A 21,594-nucleotide genomic window follows, 5' to 3' on the forward strand; every position below is an offset into this window, starting at 1 on the left:
GTTCTCGTATAACAATATTTTCCGCTAAAAAGTAGGCTCGTTTCATCGTTTCCCGGTTGCGACAACATTAAAGCTTCTCGTGATTAAAGCTCATCGCCTTAAAACCGACGCCAAGATTCGCGTTCCGTTTTACGTGACTTTTATACATGTGCCGGTTTTTACATAGCATATTATGATATGGGAAATTTACAAGATATGACAGCGTAGAGATTGTCCCTAATAGATATGTACTTTATATACGTCTATATAATATAAATGCTTAATAAATTGTCTTTTTCGTTGATAGCGTGCTCTGGCGTCATCGTTCGGGGCTAGGACTCACACGATACGTACTGCAACATAGCAAGCCCTTATCTATACAATAAGCGTTGCATACGATTATCGTCTCTACGAACCCGAGCTGTCGTCGGGAGGTCAGCTCGCGTGCTGACCGCCCCGGGGCTCGGTCATAAGGGTCAAATTCCCGCGCCAAGAAGTTAGAAGCTCGGTTCGGTATTAGTAAGTTAGCTTATGTATAGACGAAGCATTAGTGCAGTTAGTGTAGAGTCGGTTAGAAAATAAAAGGAAGTGTGCAACGGAAAATACATTTTAGTCTGTGGCGGTCCATAGACAATCTTTGGTTAGTGAACAATGTTGCCAGAGCGGGAGGCCGCGAGCTGTCAGGTGTGACAGCTGTCAGGGTGACAGGTGTCAGGTGTGACAGTGACTACTTTTCCGGTTCCTCTGGATTGCCGTTGGTGTACTGCGGAGGCGCGTTGCTGTGGTTCTCCTCCGTCATAACGGACACTAACTCTTCTACTGCTTTGCCAAGGTCATCTGAAAAAAAAAACATAATGCTAAATTTGAGGGTAAGTATTTCGATTTTTAGGTAATCATACAGATTCCATTGTCTTAAGGCTAAGAGAGCCTACGAGCATGATAAAGAGGTGATATTTCATTTTTAAATGGTTTGTTCATTCATTTAGTTATGTTGTTATGCCAAGGCAAATAAAGCTAATACCTATATTTTTTTAATTATATTATTTGATGATTGACATTATCATTTAGCTTGTTACCTCAAGGCACGCGTCCTGTATGTTAGCATGTAAAAATATGAAAATTTATTAATATTTTATGCTCAGATCTACGTAAAAAAAATGTAGCGAAAAAAATATGTATAGTTAAAAAATCATTTCGAATGTCTACAGTTCTACACACACGCAACACAAAAATAAAAACACTGCCATGCTGAAAAACAAAAAGTATTTAAAATTAAAAATCCGCAAATAATTTTTTGAAGCTGAAAACACTGCAACTACACACATCTATCATTACGACGGCTTCACTGGGTTTTTGGTCAGGATTTCGGGAATTAGGATCAGGATTCACTAATATCGACATTCTAAAGGACTATTATAAAAAGCTAGCAAGAGAAAGAATTCATAAACGGGAGTTTAATCCAATTAGAAGAAGCAGAAGTAATTAAAAAAAAAGTAGTTGAGGAGTTATCATCAGTCATATTATGAGATGGGATGGAGTAAAAGATAGGGAGTCATCGGATACAGAAAAACCAGACGTCTATCTTCTCAAAGAAGTCCATAGTGCAAAGGTGAATAAGTCATGAAGGTATAGGATCTCTCGAATGGGGAAGAAGAAATGGGGAAGTTAACATGGGGAAGAGAAGGAATGTGCAAGAAGAAACGGGGAAGAAGGAAGTGGGAAGAATGAATAGAGAACATGGAATGTGGAAGAAAAAAAAAGGAAAGAAGGAATGAGCAGTAGATGGAATTTTTAGGGATGAGCAGTAGATGGAATTTGTCAGCTATATGTGGGAGTAGCCAGCCGTCGTGTCTGACCTGCGCAGTGCATGAGGGAGTGGACGGCGTGCGGCGGCGGCGGCGGCCGCTCCATGTCGCGCTCGCGCTCGCGACCGCCATCTTGTCGATCAGTTGTCAAGGTCAGACACGTCAAAAATATTCGACTAATGAGCGTATTTTAGCATCGACTTTGTGGTCCAAGATTTTTATAAGAAAGGGGAATCTATGTTAAGTACATAAATTATAATGTCAGGCCAATTGAACTTAATGAATGATGCCAAAGGCCATAAAACGGTGTAAGTAGTATATAAATACACTGTAGTTTTTAATTTTAGAAGACTATTATTATTATTAACACCCAATAGGATGGATTAGCCTTATTTCATTAACTTTATTATACCCAAAGTTTAAATGGTGTGATGAGAGGCGATCCTCACACCATTTAAACTTTGGGGAAACGAGACCGCAAAATTTTGATACCGCGATTCGGGACTGAATAAACACCCAAATATCTTCCTACCGCGCTAGGTGGTATGCTCAATCCCGAAATTTCGACAGTATAATTCAGGATAGTGGCGTTAACTAGTCGCAATCATAATATACTCACTTGTATGTCCATCATGGTACAGCCCGTTGTGCATCTTGGCCGGCGAGTCTGTGGCCAGCTGTGAAGCGGTGACTGAGCGAGTCTGCAGCGTGCCCGTGCGGCCCGGCGGGGAGCCTTGAGCGGGCTGGAAGAAACATTACAACAAGTCGTTTGAGAGATCTGAATGTCATTCACCAACAGAGTTAGAAATATTGTTAGATTTTAGGGGCAAACTGACAGATTTACTCAAGATACTGTGGATGCTTTCTGCGCTGGGACCTACCTCATCCAGCAGCGTTCTCAATCTAGTGAGCTGCGCCTCAAGCTGCCTGTTGTGTTCCTCGAGGATGTGCATACGAGCTTCTAAGCGGCCCTTGTGCTGGCGCAGTAGGCGGGCTTCGGCCATCATGTCCTGAAAAGTTTTGAAAATCGGTCAACAAATGGCGGAGTTTTTTTAATGAAATAATTATTTTAACACCCGTCTTTTTGTCGTGACAACGTCTATTATAACTCGATACTACGGGCGGATACTACGGCACGAATAAGTTGACGTTGTCCCGCTACGCTCATTGTCGCGTTCCGCAAGCGAGACCGCGGCACGAACGAGGGAGAGGCATGATCAGCGGGTCTAAAATGGTCGCTTTGAAGAATCATGATATGAATCATAATGTGATTCATTTTTCTAAAATCGCAAAATGCAACTCTGCTTGCAATTCATTTCTGTATTTTTGTACTGATTTGACATTTGTCAGTTTGACAGTTTTGACAATTCATTTGGTGAATTGATTGAGAGGAATTGCTAAATCTGACCATTTTAGCCCCGCGGCTCAGTTCATACATATCACGTCGAACTACCGTCCGTAAACCGACGTAACAGACAACCAATTTTTACTAACCTGGTCAGGCGGGGCGTTCCTATCGGCGTGGTCCTCGGGCGTGGAGCCCGGCGTCTTGGCCTTCAGCCGCTCGTACTCCGCCTGCAGACTCGCGTTCTCCTCCTCCAACTCGCTGGTATTGTGACAATAAGGCATATAAAGTATAATTCAATATTTAGCGACTCCAATGTGTAAAAGAATATAAAAGATCGCGCATTGTAATGTTTTCACCTCAGTCTATATTTTGATACGAAAAAGAATTTGAACAAAAAAAAAACGTAGAATGGAACGTTTTTTAAAACACAAAATGGCGTCACTACAGTTTCTGCAGTACCTACATTGCTGCATATTTTTTTTTAATTTTTATACAAAATGACTGACGAAAAATCTGACGCCACCTTTTTTGCTTCGAAAAAACAGTCAGTTTGAAACCATAAAATTTTGCCCCCCCAATCTCCAGGAACTTCCACATCCCCTTACCGTATCATGAGCTCCAGTTCGTGTCTCTGCTCCCGGTGTATCCCGGACACGACGTGCACGGGCGAGCGCGGCGCCTCCCCGTTCAGCGACGCGCAGTACGCCGCGATGAGCGCGTGCTCCTCGTCACTGGAAGGATAAGGGTAAGGTATCAGAACAGTAGAGCCTAGAGCAGGGGTTCCCAAACATTTTCAGCCTGCGGCGCAGTCGCACGTCACAATATTTTGTTACGGCGCCCTACCCTACCTAGCTAAGACAGAAAGATATTCGGCATCTACCGGCTTGACAATGTAATTAATATTATATTTTTATTCTATAATATTTGTGGTTTTGGATAATGATGGAGGATCGACTCACGGCGCCCCTCTTGCCTTTCCACGGCGCACCAGGGCGCCGCGGCGCACAGTTTGGGAATCCCTGGCCTAGAGAGTAGAGTTCATAAGCGTGAGCGTCTAAATTCGTTTTACGTATTCGGAAATCCAAATGCATGGAATCAGTAGAAAATACATTAACATTAACGTTCGTTTTTCTCCGTGCGGAACGAATTCCGCGCGTACGTTTCAAGTGCATGCAAAACAACGAACATTTGCGTTAGTCTCACGGAATTCCGAATACGTAAAACGTACTTTTGCGGCCAGCCTAATCCTACAAAATGATGTAGGTCCACCATCTGCATATTTTTAAATGGCCACCACCCACCACTGTATCTCCTGTGTCGCCAGGATCGACAGCGGTAACCACGAAAAGCCCTTGGACTTGATAACAGGGCCCAACGCATAACGGACTAGCTAGACTAACGAACGGATAGATTTTGTGAAATCAATGTTTCTGAGTTTTTATGACAATAACGAGTTTTCACTATAACCATAGAGTGCTATAATTTTTGATTGGCTCGCCGCTCGCGATACAAAACAAACTTCTGTCAAAAACCTTCAGAAACCACACATATGTCCACTAGAATTGGTGAAAACAGGCATTCTAATATCCTCACCTGTCCGGAGTGTCGGCAGCCCTAGCGCCGAGTTCGACCTGGGCGAGCCGTGTCGCGTACAGCTCGAGGCGGGAGTGCATGTCGTCGCCGCTCGACGCGTGCTGCGGCGACGGCGCGGGCGACTCCAGAGCGTCACCTGATGATGATGAGGGGAATTAGCTTCATAATTTTCACAAAAAACCGACTTCAAACAGTATTTTCTTATCATGGGAAGCTCTACCACCTGTGAAGTGTCCACTTTCTAACAATAAAGAATCATCAAAATCGGTCCCCAAACGCTGAATTTATAAACCCGGAAGTATGTCAAAAATTTCGTTGGAAAATAATGTTATTGCTTTAAAATTTTGATTATTTTAAAATCTCTGCTTACATATACCTAAATACAGCTTGAAATAAACAAGCTGTATAAATACAACGTAGAAAGTAAAAAGAGAAATACAAAGTAGAAAGTACAACCAACCTTCTAGAACAGTCTGTACGGGCAGGTACCCGACGCGCGGATGCTTCTTGAAGTATCGCGCCGACTTGAACTTGTTGCGGAGCGCGCGCGTGAAGTCGCGTACGTCCTCGCCCGACGTCGTCTGTCACATTTGAATATAGAACGTCAGTCTGACAGTTGTTTTTTTTCCATGTAGTTGACGGATTGTTTTTTTAATTTGTGTTTTACGTAGAATAGAAAAGAACCGATTAGAGTGTAGTGATTGCCTCATAAATAAACAATTCAAATTAATATTATAAATATGCAAAAATGTGTTGGCTTATTTTCTGTTACTTCTTTTCATTTAAAAACCATTGCACCGATTTTTTCAAAATTTGGAGTAACATACTTTTACAATAAAAAAGCACATATGCTATGATAGAAAAAATGTAGGTCACCGAAGTTGCTGGTGATGGACTTATTGTATAAAAAAATCATCGTCATCAGCACTCACCGCGGTGCAATATTCCTGCATGGGATGTGTCAGCTTGTGGTTCTTGGCCTTCCGTCCGTTGAAGAAGCACTTCTGACACATGTCGAAGTTAAAGCACTTCAGGCAGCGGTACCTGGAACGTAACATTGACTAATGACTTGACAGCGCAGCGCAGCTTACGCCAAAAGAAGAAGAAGAATGACTTGACAGTTAACATTGAGGAGTGTAAAACACCTGATGCAAAGATGCTTTAGTAATTTTACCGTCGAACTTCTTTACCAAAATCAATATAACAACCCACTCCATACTGCCGGTGCTTAAATATGAAGTTATTGATAAGCAGAAGCGGCGTAAGACGTGGGGGGTATGGGCGACCGCCCACGGCCTCGCGGTCCTTGGGGCCTCGCGCTATTTGGACATTGGATTGGATTTTGCCCACTTGGTCTTACGCCGACACTGTTGATACGCAAAATAAGTCGTGGTCTTTCAAAAAAACCAAGGCCCATAAATAGTTATATTATGTAAACACTGCAGCACTGGCGTATATTTTTGAAGAAAACTTGAGAAGTAACAAGGGACACCCGGATGGAACGAAGTTATAAATAAATAAAGAACAAACAAAACAAAAGTTAAACAACGCCATCTAGTTGATGCCCATACTTAAACGACACTTTTGATAATTTAAACGTCCGGTAGATGTCGTTGTTTACTCTCAAAAACGCCATCTAATTGACACCCGGGAATACTATCAACGCCCTCAGCACCTACTTCACATAAAAAAGTGTCAGCCGAAATTTAATTGTGTCGTTTCGTTACAACTTTTTCCGTCTAGCCCCCTTTCGCAACGCGCTATAAGGAACTTCATTCCAAAAAATAACAATATTGTGTCGATACAGACGACATGATTGCAGCAGCAGCAGCAATAGTCAATTTCCTCACCTGAACCCAACGATCGGGTAATCCTTGCAGATGCACTTGGCCTGGCGTCTAGCCGGTTCCGCGCACCATGAACACAGCTCCCACGGCATCAATTTCCTCACCTGACCCCAACAATCGGGACACTTGGCCTGGTGTCTAGTCGGTTCCGTACACCATCGGGGAACATCTTTCGAGCAGCTTCTACAGCATCAATTTCCTCACCTGAACCCAACGATCGGGTAATCCTTGCAGATGTTACACTTGGCCTGGTGTCTGGCCGGCTCCGCAGCCGCCAGTCGATGCAGCACCGGCAGCCACACCATGGACTGCGGCTCCCGCTGCAGCCATTGCAGGAAGTGGAACGCTTCAATCAGCTGAAGTTGGCCGTCAGCATCCCGTTCCGGTTTCTCTTCCTCTTTGTTGTTTTCTTTATCTCCAGCTGAAAGATGATTAAGAAGTTAAGAGCATAGGATAATGACTTCTTTATTGTTGTTGTATAGGCTTCAAGTATTTTTTTAAGCAACTTCCGTAGCCCATGGACACTCGCAACATCAGAAGAGCTGCAGGTGCGTTGCCGGCCTTTTAAGAGGGAATAAGGGAGGGTGGTCGACAAGGTACTCACAGGGTTTCCTGTCGAGCGTGTTGCCCTTGCTGTTGGAGGCGGAGGCCTGCTCGAAGCAGCTGCGGACCGACGGCTCGATGTTGGAGCCCCCGAACGCCGCCACCTCGCCCAGCTGACGCGGCACCTGGAAAATGATTTGTGATAAAAAAGTAGAAAAAAACAACAACATTTGAATAACAATCATACCAAGGTTACTTACTTGTTTAAAAAAATCTACTTGTTAACTGTTAAGGTCTTTGATTTATTGCGTTAGAAGGAAAACAAAAAGTAGTCAATTATTTTTAAATATATTAGGTAGTTATAAAAAATTACTTACCTACTCAAATAGTAAATACATGCATCTAATTTATATTTTTTTTAATGAAATAAGGGGGCAAACGAGCAAACGGGTCACCTGATAGAAAGCAACATCCGTCGCCCATGGACACTCGCAGCATCAGAAGAGCTGCAAATGCGTTGCCGGCCTTTGAAGAGGGAAATGGGGTAATAGGGGAGGGATGGAAAGGGAATAGGTTAGGGGATTGGGCCTCCGGTAAACTCACTCACTCGGCGAAACACAGCGCAAGCGCTGTTTCACGCCGGCTTTCTGTGAGAACGTGGTATTTCTCCGGTCGAGCCGGCCCATTCGTGCCCAAGCATGGCTCTCCCACGTTAAAAAAGTTTTGTGACTCTTCTCGTAGGCAACATTAATATTTTAATACACAATAGGGATGATGACAAGGTCAAAGATTAGCGAATTTTGTTAATAAAATAAAGAAATCATGGTAAAAAATAAGTGTTACCAAAATTTCAGCTCGATAGCATTTGTATTTTTTTTGTTATGCGCCTTCAAAGTTGGATATTCAAGTCGATTTTTTTTTGGGAACAAATATAATGACCACCAAAAAATGCTCTGATACCCTAAACTTGTTTACCAAAAAAAGATATTTGCCACCAAAAAAAGAAAGTCTAAAATTGCAATACTACCAGCTCTTTTAGTCACGGCTACACTTCAAATTGTACCTAATCGAACGCCAAATATAGTAAATGATCACCAAAGCGAGCAAATCAATACGATATTTCTGTCCAAATAAATCACTACTAAAAATTAACAAATTATTTATTATTTTCCGGTTAGCAGTATTTTTTTTGGTTCATTTTTCTTAGGATAGCAAAATGAAAATACTTTGGTTATAATCTTACATTAAAATGTTAGTATCATGATGGTGATCATTTACTATTTTTGGTTTTACAATGATTTATTTGGAGTCATTTTAGATAAAATTAAATTAAGAAATTTAAAAAAACCCCCGCCAAACAACTTTAAAAAGTAATGAAATAATATATTTTACTGACTTTAAGTTTAAATAATTCCTAAGTGTAAAGTGATATTTTAGTCCATAATTGTTGTCAAGGTGTGTCGGGGGACCGCCAACAGTGTATTATGCATTTTGTATCGCCATGTCACTGATTGTCTCGATTAGGTTCGCTGTGAACTGACCCTTAAACTATAAGTAATGTTATGTGAAATCAAATGACTACATTAGCGGTCCCCCGACACACCTTGACAACAATTATGGACTAAAATATCACTTTACACTTAGGAATTATTTAAACTTAAAGTCAGTAAAATATATTATTTCATTACTTTTTAAAGTTGTTTGGCGGGGGTTTTTTTAAATTTCTTAATTTTATTTTATTTCATGCTTTTTAAACTTGTGTTGGTTATAGTGCAGAATAATTCCTATCAACAGAATCATATTATATCCCAATGAATACCATCTACGAATATCCTTTTGGATGAGGCCGTCAATATGAGTCCAAACATGAAACCTCCACTTTGGGTTCATATATAACTCGGCTCCTATAGAATCCATGTGATGCTGCAGCAGCAGCATGCAAAAATTTATTGGTTATCTACGTCTTACTAGTTGTCGCAATTCAAATGAGCCCAAACACGAAACCGTTGCTCTAAGTTGGTGAGGAGTTGGGTATCCTATTGATTACCAGGTGATGCTGCATCACCAGGTCAACTTTCCATTAATGTGTAAATATTCATAAATGTCACGAACTAGAATGCAATAAAGCCCACCAAACGACTGCAGGTTGCTAATCGGCCCTTCACGAAACAGATGAACCGCGATTTTTCAGCACGGAGCAGGCTGATGATGATGAACTATAGCTAACAACACTCTCAATGAAGTCAGCTTTCAAACAAAAAAAACTAGATCAAAATCGGTCCACCCGTTTGGATGCTATGATGCCACAGACAGACAGACAGACAGACAGACAAACAGACAGACAGACCGACAGACAGACACGTCAAACTTATAACACCCCTCTTTTTTGTCGGGGGTTAATAAATAGGATAACGAGATGTTAAATCTTTGGTTATCATTTTACATTAAAATGGTGGTCTATATTTTGGTGATCGTTTGCTATTTTTGTCTGTGAAACTATTTCTGGTGATCAGTTAATTATAAGCCATTTTTTTTTCAATTAAATTTCTTATTAATTGTATTCGATAACTTATGCAATTAAAACCAACTTTTGTTATGAAACCACTTTCATAAACGCAATATTTAATATACCTGTCGAACAAAGTTGTCTCCCGATGCGTACAAACTACGAAAGACTGACGTCATACTTTCGTAGCACTTTGTATGGAGCGTTTCGGGCAGGTCTTTTTTATGAGATATTTGAATTGTCATATCTTGGTGAATTTTTAAGCTATCAGAGTCATTCTTTCAACGATGTTTCTATTTTTTATGTGTCTTTCAATTACCGATAAGAAAAAAAATTAGTCATCATGCCTATTGTGTTTAAGTCCAGTGTTCGAGTATATTACCTGTATGCAGTCGTGCAGCAGCAGCCCCAGCTTCCGCTGGTCGGCGCGGCACGACGGGTCCGCGATCAGACGGAATAGGTACCTGGAATAAATAGATAAAATAAAAATTTGTTTAATTTCAGAATTCATTAGATACTTTTTTTTCCTAAAATGATGACCTACCAATGATTCAGGAACCCGGCGTGAGAGCTATTGCGCATTAGTGTCTCTTGTACCTGTTTTGGTACCTTACTTCTCCTCATAGTGTCCCTTGCACAACAGCAATTGGCCGATCTTAAAGCTCCCGACCTATTGTAGCTCAACACCATACTCGTTGAGCAAGTAGTTAACCAATCAATTGATCAACAAGTCGAAAACCAATCCACTCACCTATACTTCTCCTCCAGATGGCCCTTGCACAGCAGCACCAGTCCCACCTTGAAGCTCAACACCCTGATCTGACCAGTCCTCTGGCTGTCGTAAACGTTGAGCAACCAGTTGATCGACAGATCCAGGCAGAGCGGGACGTTCACTAGGCTTGGGTTCTCCGCTGCTATCACCTGGAAAAAACGAAATTATGATTAGTAAAGTGATATTTGATAAATCTACTTATCATCTTTTTATTTCATGTCAAAAGTTAGTCTGAGACTGATGCCAAAATGATGACCGAAAAGTACATAATAAAATAGTAATCAGTCCGTCAATCTAATGGTTGTACGTAATACGATCATTCTCCCGTCAGCGTGGATCACCTAGCCAACTGCAACTTGCGGTCCGTCTATGATCAGTATATTATGACGTCAATTCTAGACATCATGAGCTTTAGCCAGTACACTGGATTATATTTCGGAACATACCCTTTAATTAATTTGGCGAATCTTGCACTCACCTCATACAAGGACGTGAGCACGGTGATCATATCAGGTATGTCAATGAGTCTGTCGTTCTGCGCGCGCAGCCCGTGAGAGTCGAACGCCTCCAGCGCCGCCGGCAGCTGCAGCATGTGCACTGGAACGAAAGAAAATAAAATTTGGTAGATGACACCTAAAACTCTGTTGCGTCAAACGTTTATCGCGCGGGAACCGTTCATTTTTCCAGAATGGTGGCCTATGTTCCCGGGACTCAAAGCATATTCAAAGTCCATACTAAATTTCAGACAAAAAGACAAGTACAGTTCGCATTACTGATACTTCTTTATTCTATAATATTTATACTGGCATTTAGGCAAGTTTTAGGCTGGAGCAATATTATTGCGCCCTCGCACAGCTAGGATTCGAATAGAAGAAATTCCCTTTACCATTGAGGCGCCGTCTGGAACGGTGGTTGGCTTTGAGCGGCTGAACAAGTTCACCCTAAGCAGTAGCGGCGCCCGCCCCTTTTTGTACGGCCCACACCGTACAAAAAGAGGCGGCGAAGAAATCTCGCTCAGGGTGCTGGTAGTGCTAAAACCGGCACTGATCCTAAGGTAGGGCCGGCCCTAACAGTTATACTCACTGCACAAAGCCTTCTGGACGGTGCGCAGCTTGAGCGCGGTGCGGTAGGCGGAGAAGCGGACCTCGTTGAGGTCGGCCAGGGAGTTCATAAGCTCGATCATTTTCGGGTGGTCCCAGTGAGTGGTCTCCAGTTCGTGGCTGAAAATACACAGAATCAAAAGTTTCATAACCTCAAAATTGTGATATTACAATTTTGAGGTTATGGAACTTTTGACTTATTTGTAAAACTTGACCAGCAAACTTCATGTCTTTGGTCAGATTCTGCTATTTTAATTCAAAACAGCTTCGATCCCTTGATAGATCCAAATTGCAATTCAACACTTAGGATAAACAGTAAACACTAAACAGTAAACATGTCAACCGACAGATTTTTTGAGTTTTGAGTTTTGACCAATCAGAATTCAGAATGTGTTAGGTTGGACCTCAGGTTTGACATTTCGCCATTTTGAGCACCTGCCAGTATACCTGGCTTAATTTTAGAACCTAGGTCCTAGGCCGGTATAAATAGTCAATACTCAAGATGCATCTCGGTCTCAAGACACGGTTCAGGCTCTGTGATTGGTTGGCTGTCAAATTTGGACCAATCATAGAGCCGAACCGCGTCTTGAGACCGAGATGCATCTTGAGTACTGACTATTTATACCGGCCCTAGCCTACTATTCAATTCGAAGTTTTGAATTTTGATGTCAACTGTTTCTCTTTACCTCTAATAGCTGGCGCTTATACGTCCACAAAAGAAGAGTTCCAATGCCACTTAATTTGTAACAAGCAAAGCTTTTCAAACTTCTTTAATATAACTTACTTAATATAGTAAGGTACGTTAGCCGGAGTGACGGCTCTCTCCCAGGGCGGCCTGACTGAGCCGGCGAGGAAGCCCTGCGCGGCCCCTGCACCACCGTCCCGGGCGACGCCGGCCAATTGCCTCGCTCGCTCCTCGCCTCCCGCTGAGAGACCTGATACCCTGGAAGATGGAGAAGAAGGGATTAACTTGGAGAAATCTAATCTATATATATATATATATATATATATATATATATATATATATATATATATATATATATATATATATATATATATATATATATATATATATATATATATATATATATATATATATATATATATTACTTATAGCGTTAATAAAAAACATACTTGAATGAAATTCTCTTATTTCTGTCTTTAGTTATTTTGATTATAGCTAAAAAAATATTGGACCTTCAAATTAATATAGCGGCTAACGCACACGTCGTGGCTGGTCGAGTTTTCGAATTTAAGCTATTTGTGACCTCCTCTAAACACTGGTGCAAACAAATTTCTGACTATAATTAATTTAAAAAAAAAATCTAACCCTACTGGGGTATTTGGTATAGGGATGCAGTCTTCGTATGAGCTCCGTGGATGCAGTAGACTGTAGACTGTAGAGGCTTGAGGCCTAAGCAAAGATTATCTTAACGGGTGGAATTACCAACTCACCTGGTATTCAAGTCCTCCAATCGTCCCAGCAGATGCTCTGGCAGCTGTATGTTATCCCTGGTCATGGCCTGAGCCTGGCCCCGTAGCTCGTCCACCAGGCGCTTCAGAGGCGGCAGCTGCGCCCGCGCACGGGACACCGCGTCGAGCTGCGCACGCGCATCTCTCGCGTCGCCAGGCGCCCGCCATGCCGCACGCGCAGCTTCGGCCGTCTGCACGCGCGAAGCCAGCTCATCGAGGGAAGTTGTGAAGGTGCGAACACGCTAGAAGAGATGAAGAAGAAGTTAGACGGGAACGACTTAAAATGAATTTGGTAAAAGTTTACAATGAAACCTCAAGATTTTGGCTAGGAGGGGGGTGAGCGGGTAGGAGGGGGAGGGTTAAACCCCCCCCGTGGGGGTGGTACCCCCACCTTGAGGAACCCCACCGTTTTGGAGAAATTAGCATTTCAATTTTTGTTTTAATTTTGTGGTTATGTTAAATATTATGTCGACTGTTTTCGGTGTTTACGGAGTGCTTCCGAAGGTTGTGACTTTCACCCCGGAGGAAAAAAGAGGGTTGTTATATGTTTGATCTGTCTGTTTGTTTGTCCATGGAATGTCGCACTCAGACGGGTGGATCGATTTTTATCTAGCTTTTTTCGTTTGAAAGCTGATATTATAATCGAGAGTGTTCTTAGGTTCTCAGCTATAGTTCATCATCGACAGCTCGCTCGCAGCTAGATATATATATTTTTTTAAATCAAGTCAATTTAAGTGTGCAAATAAAGTATTTTCTATTCCAGTCTAATTATTTTTATTATCTGTTAACAGTTTAGTTACCTAAATCTAAAAATCCCTCGTTTTCCACTTGAAACTATACCTAGGTATCAAGTTGTATAATATATCAAGACCACGTGTATGGCCTAGGCACAGACCTAGGTAATGCACCAGTGAGTCCCCAACCTTGACAACCACCTTGTGCACGCGATCATGTTACACCTTACACTTATTATAATTTATACCTAGCGTTTGTTAGATCATGTTACTCCATCAAATGATTTTTAGAAATTCGAGCTATAGGTTAAGGTAACGCCGCGTTAAAGTAAAAAACCGCGTTGGATATGTTTTAGCCACTTTACCGTCTTATAGAAAACGACCTTTTGCCCGCGGCTTCGCTCGCGTTAAGAAGTATTATTATTTACAAACTTTCATCCCCTATTTTACCCCCTTAGGGGTAGAATTTTTTAAAATCCTTTCTTAGCGGATGCCTGCGTCATAACATCTATCTGCATGCCAAATTTCAGCCCGATCCGTCCAGTGGTTTGGGCTGTGCGTTGATAGATCAATGTCAATCAGTCAGTCACCTTGGAGTTTTATATATATAGATAGATAAGAAACGGAACAGCAAGAAATGGAAAGGGCGTAAGCGACAAAATGGTTTTTGTCGCGTAATATATTTCATATTATAAGCTATAGGCAAATTGTTTGCTTGAACCAATCTATGTACAAATTTTGGAAGCTTAAATCACTCTCCTCTGTTGGCAAAATTAGTATCCCTTTTTTACAGAGGGATCTTTATCCCCTTTTTTGATTGATTATTCTGTGCTATAAAAGTTGACCAATCGTGTTATGCTATGGGTATTTCAAAGACAAAGACATGATGAATACTGAGAATGCCGAGAAAAATCGATATCGTTTCAGCCAAATTATCAAGGCGTCGCCTTAATTCAATACTGCGAAAGTGTGTATGTCTGTCTGTCCGTTTGTCTGTCCTCTTCACGCCCAAACCGCAGAACCAATTTTGCTGGGTATGGAGATACTTTGAGTCCCGGGAAAGGATATAAGATACTTTTTATCCCACATTTTTTTTTTAATGAAATAAGGGGGCAAACGAGCAAACGGGTCACCTGATGGAAAGCAACTTCCGTCGCCCATGGACACTCGCAGCATCAGAAGAGCTGCAAGTGCGTTGCCGGCCTTTTAGGACGGAAGGAAATAGTTGAGGGTAGGGAAGGGAATAGGGTAGGGGTTAGGGGATTGGGTCTCCGGTAAACTCACTCACTTTTTTTGGTTTTGGTTTTCTGTGAGAACGTGGTATTTATCCGGTCGAGCCGGCCCATTCGTGCCGAAGCATGGCTCTCCCACGTATAAAATGTTCGGTTACCGCGCAATAAATGAATTTTGGCTCAACGGAGTTGCGCGCGTCATCTAGTTTATCATAGCTCGAGGTTAATACGCAATTAAGTAAGGCCCAAAGCACGATTTGATACGAGAGAGTTTTTAAATTTGAATTTTTTTGGTTACTTATAACTGCGTTAATTAAATAAAGACTATCTTATATATAAAAATGGATTTCCAAATGTGTTAGTCGCGCTATAACTCGTAAACGGCTGAACGGATTGGGCTGATTTTAGTCTTAAAATATTCGTAGAAGTCCAGGGAAGGTTTTAAAGTGACACGAAGTTCACCGGGACAGCTAGTAATAAATAAATTAGTTTTAAAAACGTATCTTTATCGCGCAGTCGCTTTTAACTTTTTAATTTTTCCTCTATTAACTACACTATGATTAATATTAAGTATATATTAGCCCAAATAGCCCATTTCAGTAGAAAAGAAATAGTACTTTAATAATAATATACTTAATTAAAACTTATTACATAGTTATTCTTATTACACCTTAAGAGGATACACCAGGGGCTAGAGAAATGAATAAAAAGTACGTGTAATATCTATAGCTGTCTCCGCGATAGAGACAACTGCAGAAAATCAAGAAAATCAACGATTCCTTCTCCAAAACTTAACCGATTTAAGTACTTTTTCACTAAAGATTAAAGAAAGGCTTGAGCTGTGTTCCTATGTTTTGCTTTTTTTTATATAATCTAGCCAAATCTGTTTTCTGGACGTTTGAACACAGCGGAAAATCTGGCCATTTTTTTGGGTTTTTGAACGTTCATATCTTATTTAATAATTAAATTATGAAAAAAAAGAAAACATAGAGACCTTGTATTAGTGGCCGTAGATATTCAGGAAAAAAATTATAACTTTACTAGCATTATCCAGGGAGGAAACAGGGGACAACGTTTGTATGGAAAAAAGGGCTGTGTGGACTCCTCAGTTGACTGCGCTCGGTTGAAACTTAAGAGGATTCCACACCGCCGTTTTTCCATACAAACGCTGTCCCCTGTTTCCTCCCTGGATAATGCCGGTAGAGTTATGATTTTTTTCCTGAATATCTATGGCCACTATTAGCATGTCCCTATGTTTTCCTTTTTTTCATAATTTTATTATTAAAAAAGATAAGAACGTCCAAAAACCCAAAAAAATGGCCAGATTTTCTTCTGTGTTCAAACATCCAGAAAACAAAAGTGTCTAAAATATACAAAAAAAATAAAACATAGGAACACAGCTCAAGCCTTCCTTTAATTCTTAATGAAAAAAGTACTTGAATCGGTTAAGTCTTGGATAAGGAATCAGCGGACAACGAATCGAAGATTTTCTGTTCTTTTATTAGAACTTTTGTCGTGTTGTCTCTATCGCGCTCTGCGGTGGGCGACTTGAGATTGGTGAGACAGCAATACATTTTCAAATACCTATTTTCAATTTCTCTCGCCCCTGGTGTATCCTCTTAAGGAAATCATTAATCATTTTATTTTATTTTATTTATTAATTTAACTTAACTTACATAGCATCATAAGTATAGGAGTTAGGTCGCTTACAATACCATATTACATACATGATTCGAATGCACACTTATTTAATTACAATATTAATATTTAACCAGGGGACTCCAAACTAGGCAAAGCCTGTATCTTGGTGGTGGTTTTAACTTAATACTTTTAACTATAACTTAAACTTATCTTACAAGTTACAATCTTTTCTACTTTTAACTTTTAACCGACTTCTTCTGAGAAACGTTGTTATATTGTAGTGCGATCCACGAACAAGATGCGCCAGTCACGACCTTATAAATATACAACGCACTTGCTAGTCAAATTAGCTTCTGGTATTGCAGATTGTCGGCGAGATGTTTGCTCTAGTACTATGAAATATCTAAGAAGAAATCACAGGCACATTTTTTTTAAATAAAATAAGGGGGCAAACGAGCAAACGGGTCACCTGATGGAAACCAACTACCGTCGCTCATGGGCAACATTAGAAGAGCTGCAGGTGCGTTGCCAGCCTTTTAAGAGGGAATACGCTCTCTTCTTGAAGGTTTTGCCACATACCTTCATAGTAATGATCTTAGTTTTATTTAAAATCTTTGGCTTACTACAATTATTTTAAATGCGAAAGTGTGTATGCTTCTGTACGCTTTGACGGCTTAATCGATTTTGATGAAATTAGGTGGAGAAACATCGAGATACAGAAAGGAGAAAGGACATAAGGATAGGTTTTGTTGCGGAAAAATTTACAGTTCCACGAATTTCGGCGCAACGGAGTTGCAGGCGTCATCTCGTAAATAAAATACTTATACTTACATTTCTAATGTAGGTAATTTGTATGATGACTTGTTTCGTTATTTGGATCATAAGAATAATTTTGGTGTAGGTCAGCCATTCGCCCGTAACGCCCCCTTGTGGTCTAAAGTAGGGCGGTGTGGCCCGTGTGGGACCCAGAAAAAAAAATGGTGCGTTGTGAAGCTTTAATTTAAAAAGTAGGTGAAACAAAAGGAGCGCCAAAAATTTTTTTTATCTCATGGTGGGCGGTAAATAAAATAAGTTTGGGAACCCCAGGTGTAGGTGATGCGTTTTGATCGTTTTGCCAACTTTCTAAAGGCTTTTTGTCAAGAGTTTATCTATTCAATAGTGTTATTGATTGGGCGTTTGAAGTCAGCCAATCAAACACGTTATTGAATGAATAAATGTGTTAAAACTATGAAACTATAAATACACAGCAACACACTATGATGCGACTAATTCAAATGTCACGTTTTACTCTGCAATACGATACTGTATGCTGACATTGCTGAATTATTATGCAATATGCTGATATTTACAAATAATAATATGTAAATAGTTACTAAAGAAGAAATTTTACCTAGGTGTGCATATTTTAATGTAACTTTCGCTCTTTCAGATGATACTTGGTAGTGAAACACAAGTTTTTAAGTCAGTAGTAACTGTAGCAATATTTGAGCGGTAATTTTTTTTAAATTCATGAATTCTACATCATACTAGCTGTCCCGGCAACATTTTTTTGCCATAAAACGATTTTCCCTGTTTTCCTGCTTTTTTCTTTAAGTTTTTTCTGATTTTTTTTTCTATAGACCTCACGGAGCCTGAGACTTTTCCAACGAATTCAAAACCGTGGAAATCGGTTCGTGCGTTCTGGAGTTATAGCGTCAGGAAGGAAAACCCAACTTATTTTTATATATTAGATTTACTTAATAAAATTATTGGTTCGATGGCTCATGTGATTTGGTTATCTACTTAATTTTTTAATTTTAGGACCTGTTTCAAGTTTTAACACTTCCTGATAGGTGCCGGATAGTCTGTCCACAACTTAACTTGACAGTTAAGTACTTATGGAGAATCTGTCAAATAAGTTGTGGATAGCCTATCCGGAACTTTATCAGGAAGTGGTGAAACAGGCCCTTACTCTAATTTCTTTCATTAAATTAGCACTGTCGGTATAGAAAAATCATAAACTTATTATTCCTGTTCAAAAGGCTTTATCAAATTTCATATCAACATTTTTAATAACCTGACGACGCCCGCAACTCCGCTTATCGCACAGGAACTGTACATTTCTCCCGGATAAAAGTATCCCATGTCCTTTCCCGGGACTCAAAGTATCTCTATACGAAACTAGCTGTCCCGGTGAACTTCGTGTCACTTTAAAACCTTCCCTGGACTTCTACGAATATTTTAAGACTAAAATTAGCCCAATCCGTTCAGGCGTTTTCGAGTTTTAGCGTTACTAACACAATTGAAAATCCATTTTTACCGACTTCCAAAAAGGAGGAGGTTACACGTTCGGCTGTATGTATCTTTTTTTTTTTGTATTTTCAACGATAACTCATTATATACAGTGTGTAACAAAAATAAGTGATAACACTTTAGGGTGTGTACGTGTTTCTTGTAGAGAGTTCACTGTGAAAGTAGCAGGGCTGAAAGACGAAATCTTTTTTTCACTTTTGTATGGGCATGGGGCCGAGCGTCACGAGTTTCCCCATACAAAAGTGAAAAAAAATGTTGGTCTTTCAGCGCTGCTACCTTCACAGTGAACTCTCTACAAGGAACACGTACTTATCTTACGTACGTTATATATATATATATATATATATATATATATATATATATATATATATATATATATATATATATATATCTACGTTAATTATTATCACTTATTTTTGTTACACCCTGTATATAGATTTCAGCAAAATCGGTTCAGCGGTTTGGCCGTGAAGAGGTTACAGACAGACAGACAGACAGACAGATACACTTTCGCATTTATAATATCAGTATAGATTCCTTGGCAATCGACATTGGATTACTGACCAAGATCTCAATTTCAAAACCCAATTGGCAGCGTTCCAAAAAGGACAGCATTCGAGATTAACAGAAAGTTGTAAACTACTTTTTCCTAAGCGTCGCACATAGGCTAGTTTTATTGGTGACATGTACGGCTTAAAATTAACCAGTGGGTTCACATTCTGGCGGATCAACTAGCGCGACGCCACAATCCTGCATCGCACTATCGGAGTTTTCAAAGAGCGGCAGTATGTAATATGTATTAATAATTACTTACGTAGGTGTTTCCACAAGATTTAACAAATAAAATAAGCTATTGTAAAAACTATGAAACTAAACAGAAAACATAACTATGTCAACACAAAGTTAAGGTTAAAGTTAAAGCTAAAGGACGCCATATTTAACTATAACCATAACTTTAACCACGCCTCTGGTGCAACCCAACCTAAGGGTAAATTCAGTCTGCAACGTGACGCGTAGATGCATTTCTAAATTTGTATGGATTTGACAGATTTCAATTGTGTGAGACGTCTTGAAAATCTGTCAAATCCATAATATAAATTTGGAAATGCATCTACTCGTCGCGTTGCTGTCTGAATTGACCCTTACCTACTCTACCTGACTATTCGTAGAGTTAGGGTTGATTCAGAGCGCAACAATACAAAACGATACGAAAACACTAGGTTCAATTTGGAATAAACTGCTAGAAAAAACGTAAAAAATATCACACAAAAGACGTATTCCATTATTACCATGTCAGCGAGGCTAGACAATACAAGATAAGCCAAAAAATTCTTGCCTATCAGCGCGTAATATTACAATATGTATCCTACGGGCCCTGATAACACACAAAATAAGAGTTTTGGGCGAAGGAACTTTTGTAAATTATGTGGAGGCCCGAGGGAAAAGAATAATAATATTTCGTGTGTAGGAACTTTGTGACTTTTGACGTCTCCGTTTAGGAGAATTTGGAGAAGCGAAGTTCAAAAAGTTATTCTAACTCCAGGAGGTTTTTTGAATTGTAGTTTTTCGTTTATCGAATCAACAGTGATGTTGATTGGTTAATGTTTTATCGTTAGCCAAAAGTACTAGAGAATTATACATAAACTTAAAATACTTATAAGTAGTCAAAAAACCTAAAAAAGGGGGCATACATCTTTATAAAGGAAAGATCATTTACAATTATAGGAAACATTTGTTTTTGTAGATGGAATATAATTTATTACATTTTGATTTTTGTCGTTTTCTTGTAAAAAAACCCGTAGCAAGGAACATGCAAACTGTCACCCATATCATCTTAAAACGCACAAACTATAACATGTACCTATTAACAGTGTTCGTGTTACTTGGTAAATTATTTTGATACATCTCGTAGGGTTCAGCCTGCGTTTGCAATGTAAGTGGAAAAAAATGTAATTATTTACGACATCACATTAGAAACCCCAACAGTATTTCTCCACTATTGGAATGTTATTATACTTATAAACCTTCCTCTTGAATCACTCTATCTATTAAAGAAAACCGCATCAATATCCGTTGTGTAGTTTTAAAAATTAAAGGGAACAAAGGGACATGAGGGAAGAAAACTTTGTTTTATAATATTAATTAGTGATAGTCTAAAATTACAATAGAACAATCAGAGAAATTAATTTCTAGGCAGATTGCGGACCTAAGTAATTTGGTCGCGTTTAAAGTTAAACCCAACCAATGATATTCTATTTAGAAACTCATTGAACCCAACCGACAGATCACAGTTAACATTGAACTGACATGATCCGACTACATGACGTTGGTCTGTCACCTACCTAGGAATCAATTTCCTCGATGGTATCTACTAGCTATTTTAGTCACGACTGTAGTTCAAATTGTAATCGCACACCAAATAGTAAATATATGATCACCAAGCTTGACAGCTCCACCAAACTTCAAAATAATAATATAATATCTATGGACGCTTCACACCACGTCAGTCTGGCCCCGTGCTAAGTACCTAAAGGACTTGTGTTATAGGTACCAGACTACGGAAATATATTTAATACTAGCTGTTGCCCGCGACTTCGTCCGCGTGGACTTCAATTTATAGCGCGCGATGTTAACAAAATTGGTGTCAAAAGCTTTTATAAGAAAACCCTGGTACCCCTTAAATCAATACAGCTGTGCAATGTGCACACAATAAGTATTTCATTTTTTTT

The 21,594-nt window shown here is 39.9% G+C and overlaps 1 protein-coding gene across 1 annotated transcript in view; it reads right to left on the reverse strand.

Annotated features, from left to right (window-relative positions):
* Window positions 1–79: 79 nt before the first annotated feature.
* LOC121736245 (dystrophin, isoforms A/C/F/G/H) overlaps window positions 80–21,594 on the reverse strand; it is a 523,358-nt gene continuing 501,843 nt past the window's right edge. Inside the window, exons 51-67 of the mRNA XM_042127329.1 lie at window positions 12,949–13,208; window positions 12,278–12,436; window positions 11,477–11,613; window positions 10,872–10,990; window positions 10,373–10,542; window positions 10,004–10,085; window positions 7,177–7,300; window positions 6,777–6,993; window positions 5,658–5,769; window positions 5,186–5,306; window positions 4,726–4,861; window positions 3,738–3,863; window positions 3,279–3,390; window positions 2,666–2,794; window positions 2,404–2,527; window positions 1,836–1,916; window positions 80–816 (exon numbers count right to left, since the gene is read on the reverse strand). Coding sequence (XP_041983263.1) covers window positions 707–816; window positions 1,836–1,916; window positions 2,404–2,527; window positions 2,666–2,794; window positions 3,279–3,390; window positions 3,738–3,863; window positions 4,726–4,861; window positions 5,186–5,306; window positions 5,658–5,769; window positions 6,777–6,993; window positions 7,177–7,300; window positions 10,004–10,085; window positions 10,373–10,542; window positions 10,872–10,990; window positions 11,477–11,613; window positions 12,278–12,436; window positions 12,949–13,208 — 2,319 coding nt within the window. The 3' untranslated portion in view covers window positions 80–706. The remainder of the gene's footprint in view (window positions 817–1,835; window positions 1,917–2,403; window positions 2,528–2,665; window positions 2,795–3,278; window positions 3,391–3,737; window positions 3,864–4,725; window positions 4,862–5,185; window positions 5,307–5,657; window positions 5,770–6,776; window positions 6,994–7,176; window positions 7,301–10,003; window positions 10,086–10,372; window positions 10,543–10,871; window positions 10,991–11,476; window positions 11,614–12,277; window positions 12,437–12,948; window positions 13,209–21,594) is intronic.

Source organism: Aricia agestis, chromosome 18 (genome assembly GCF_905147365.1).
Source record: "Aricia agestis chromosome 18, ilAriAges1.1, whole genome shotgun sequence".
Taxonomy (NCBI): domain Eukaryota; kingdom Metazoa; phylum Arthropoda; class Insecta; order Lepidoptera; family Lycaenidae; genus Aricia; species Aricia agestis.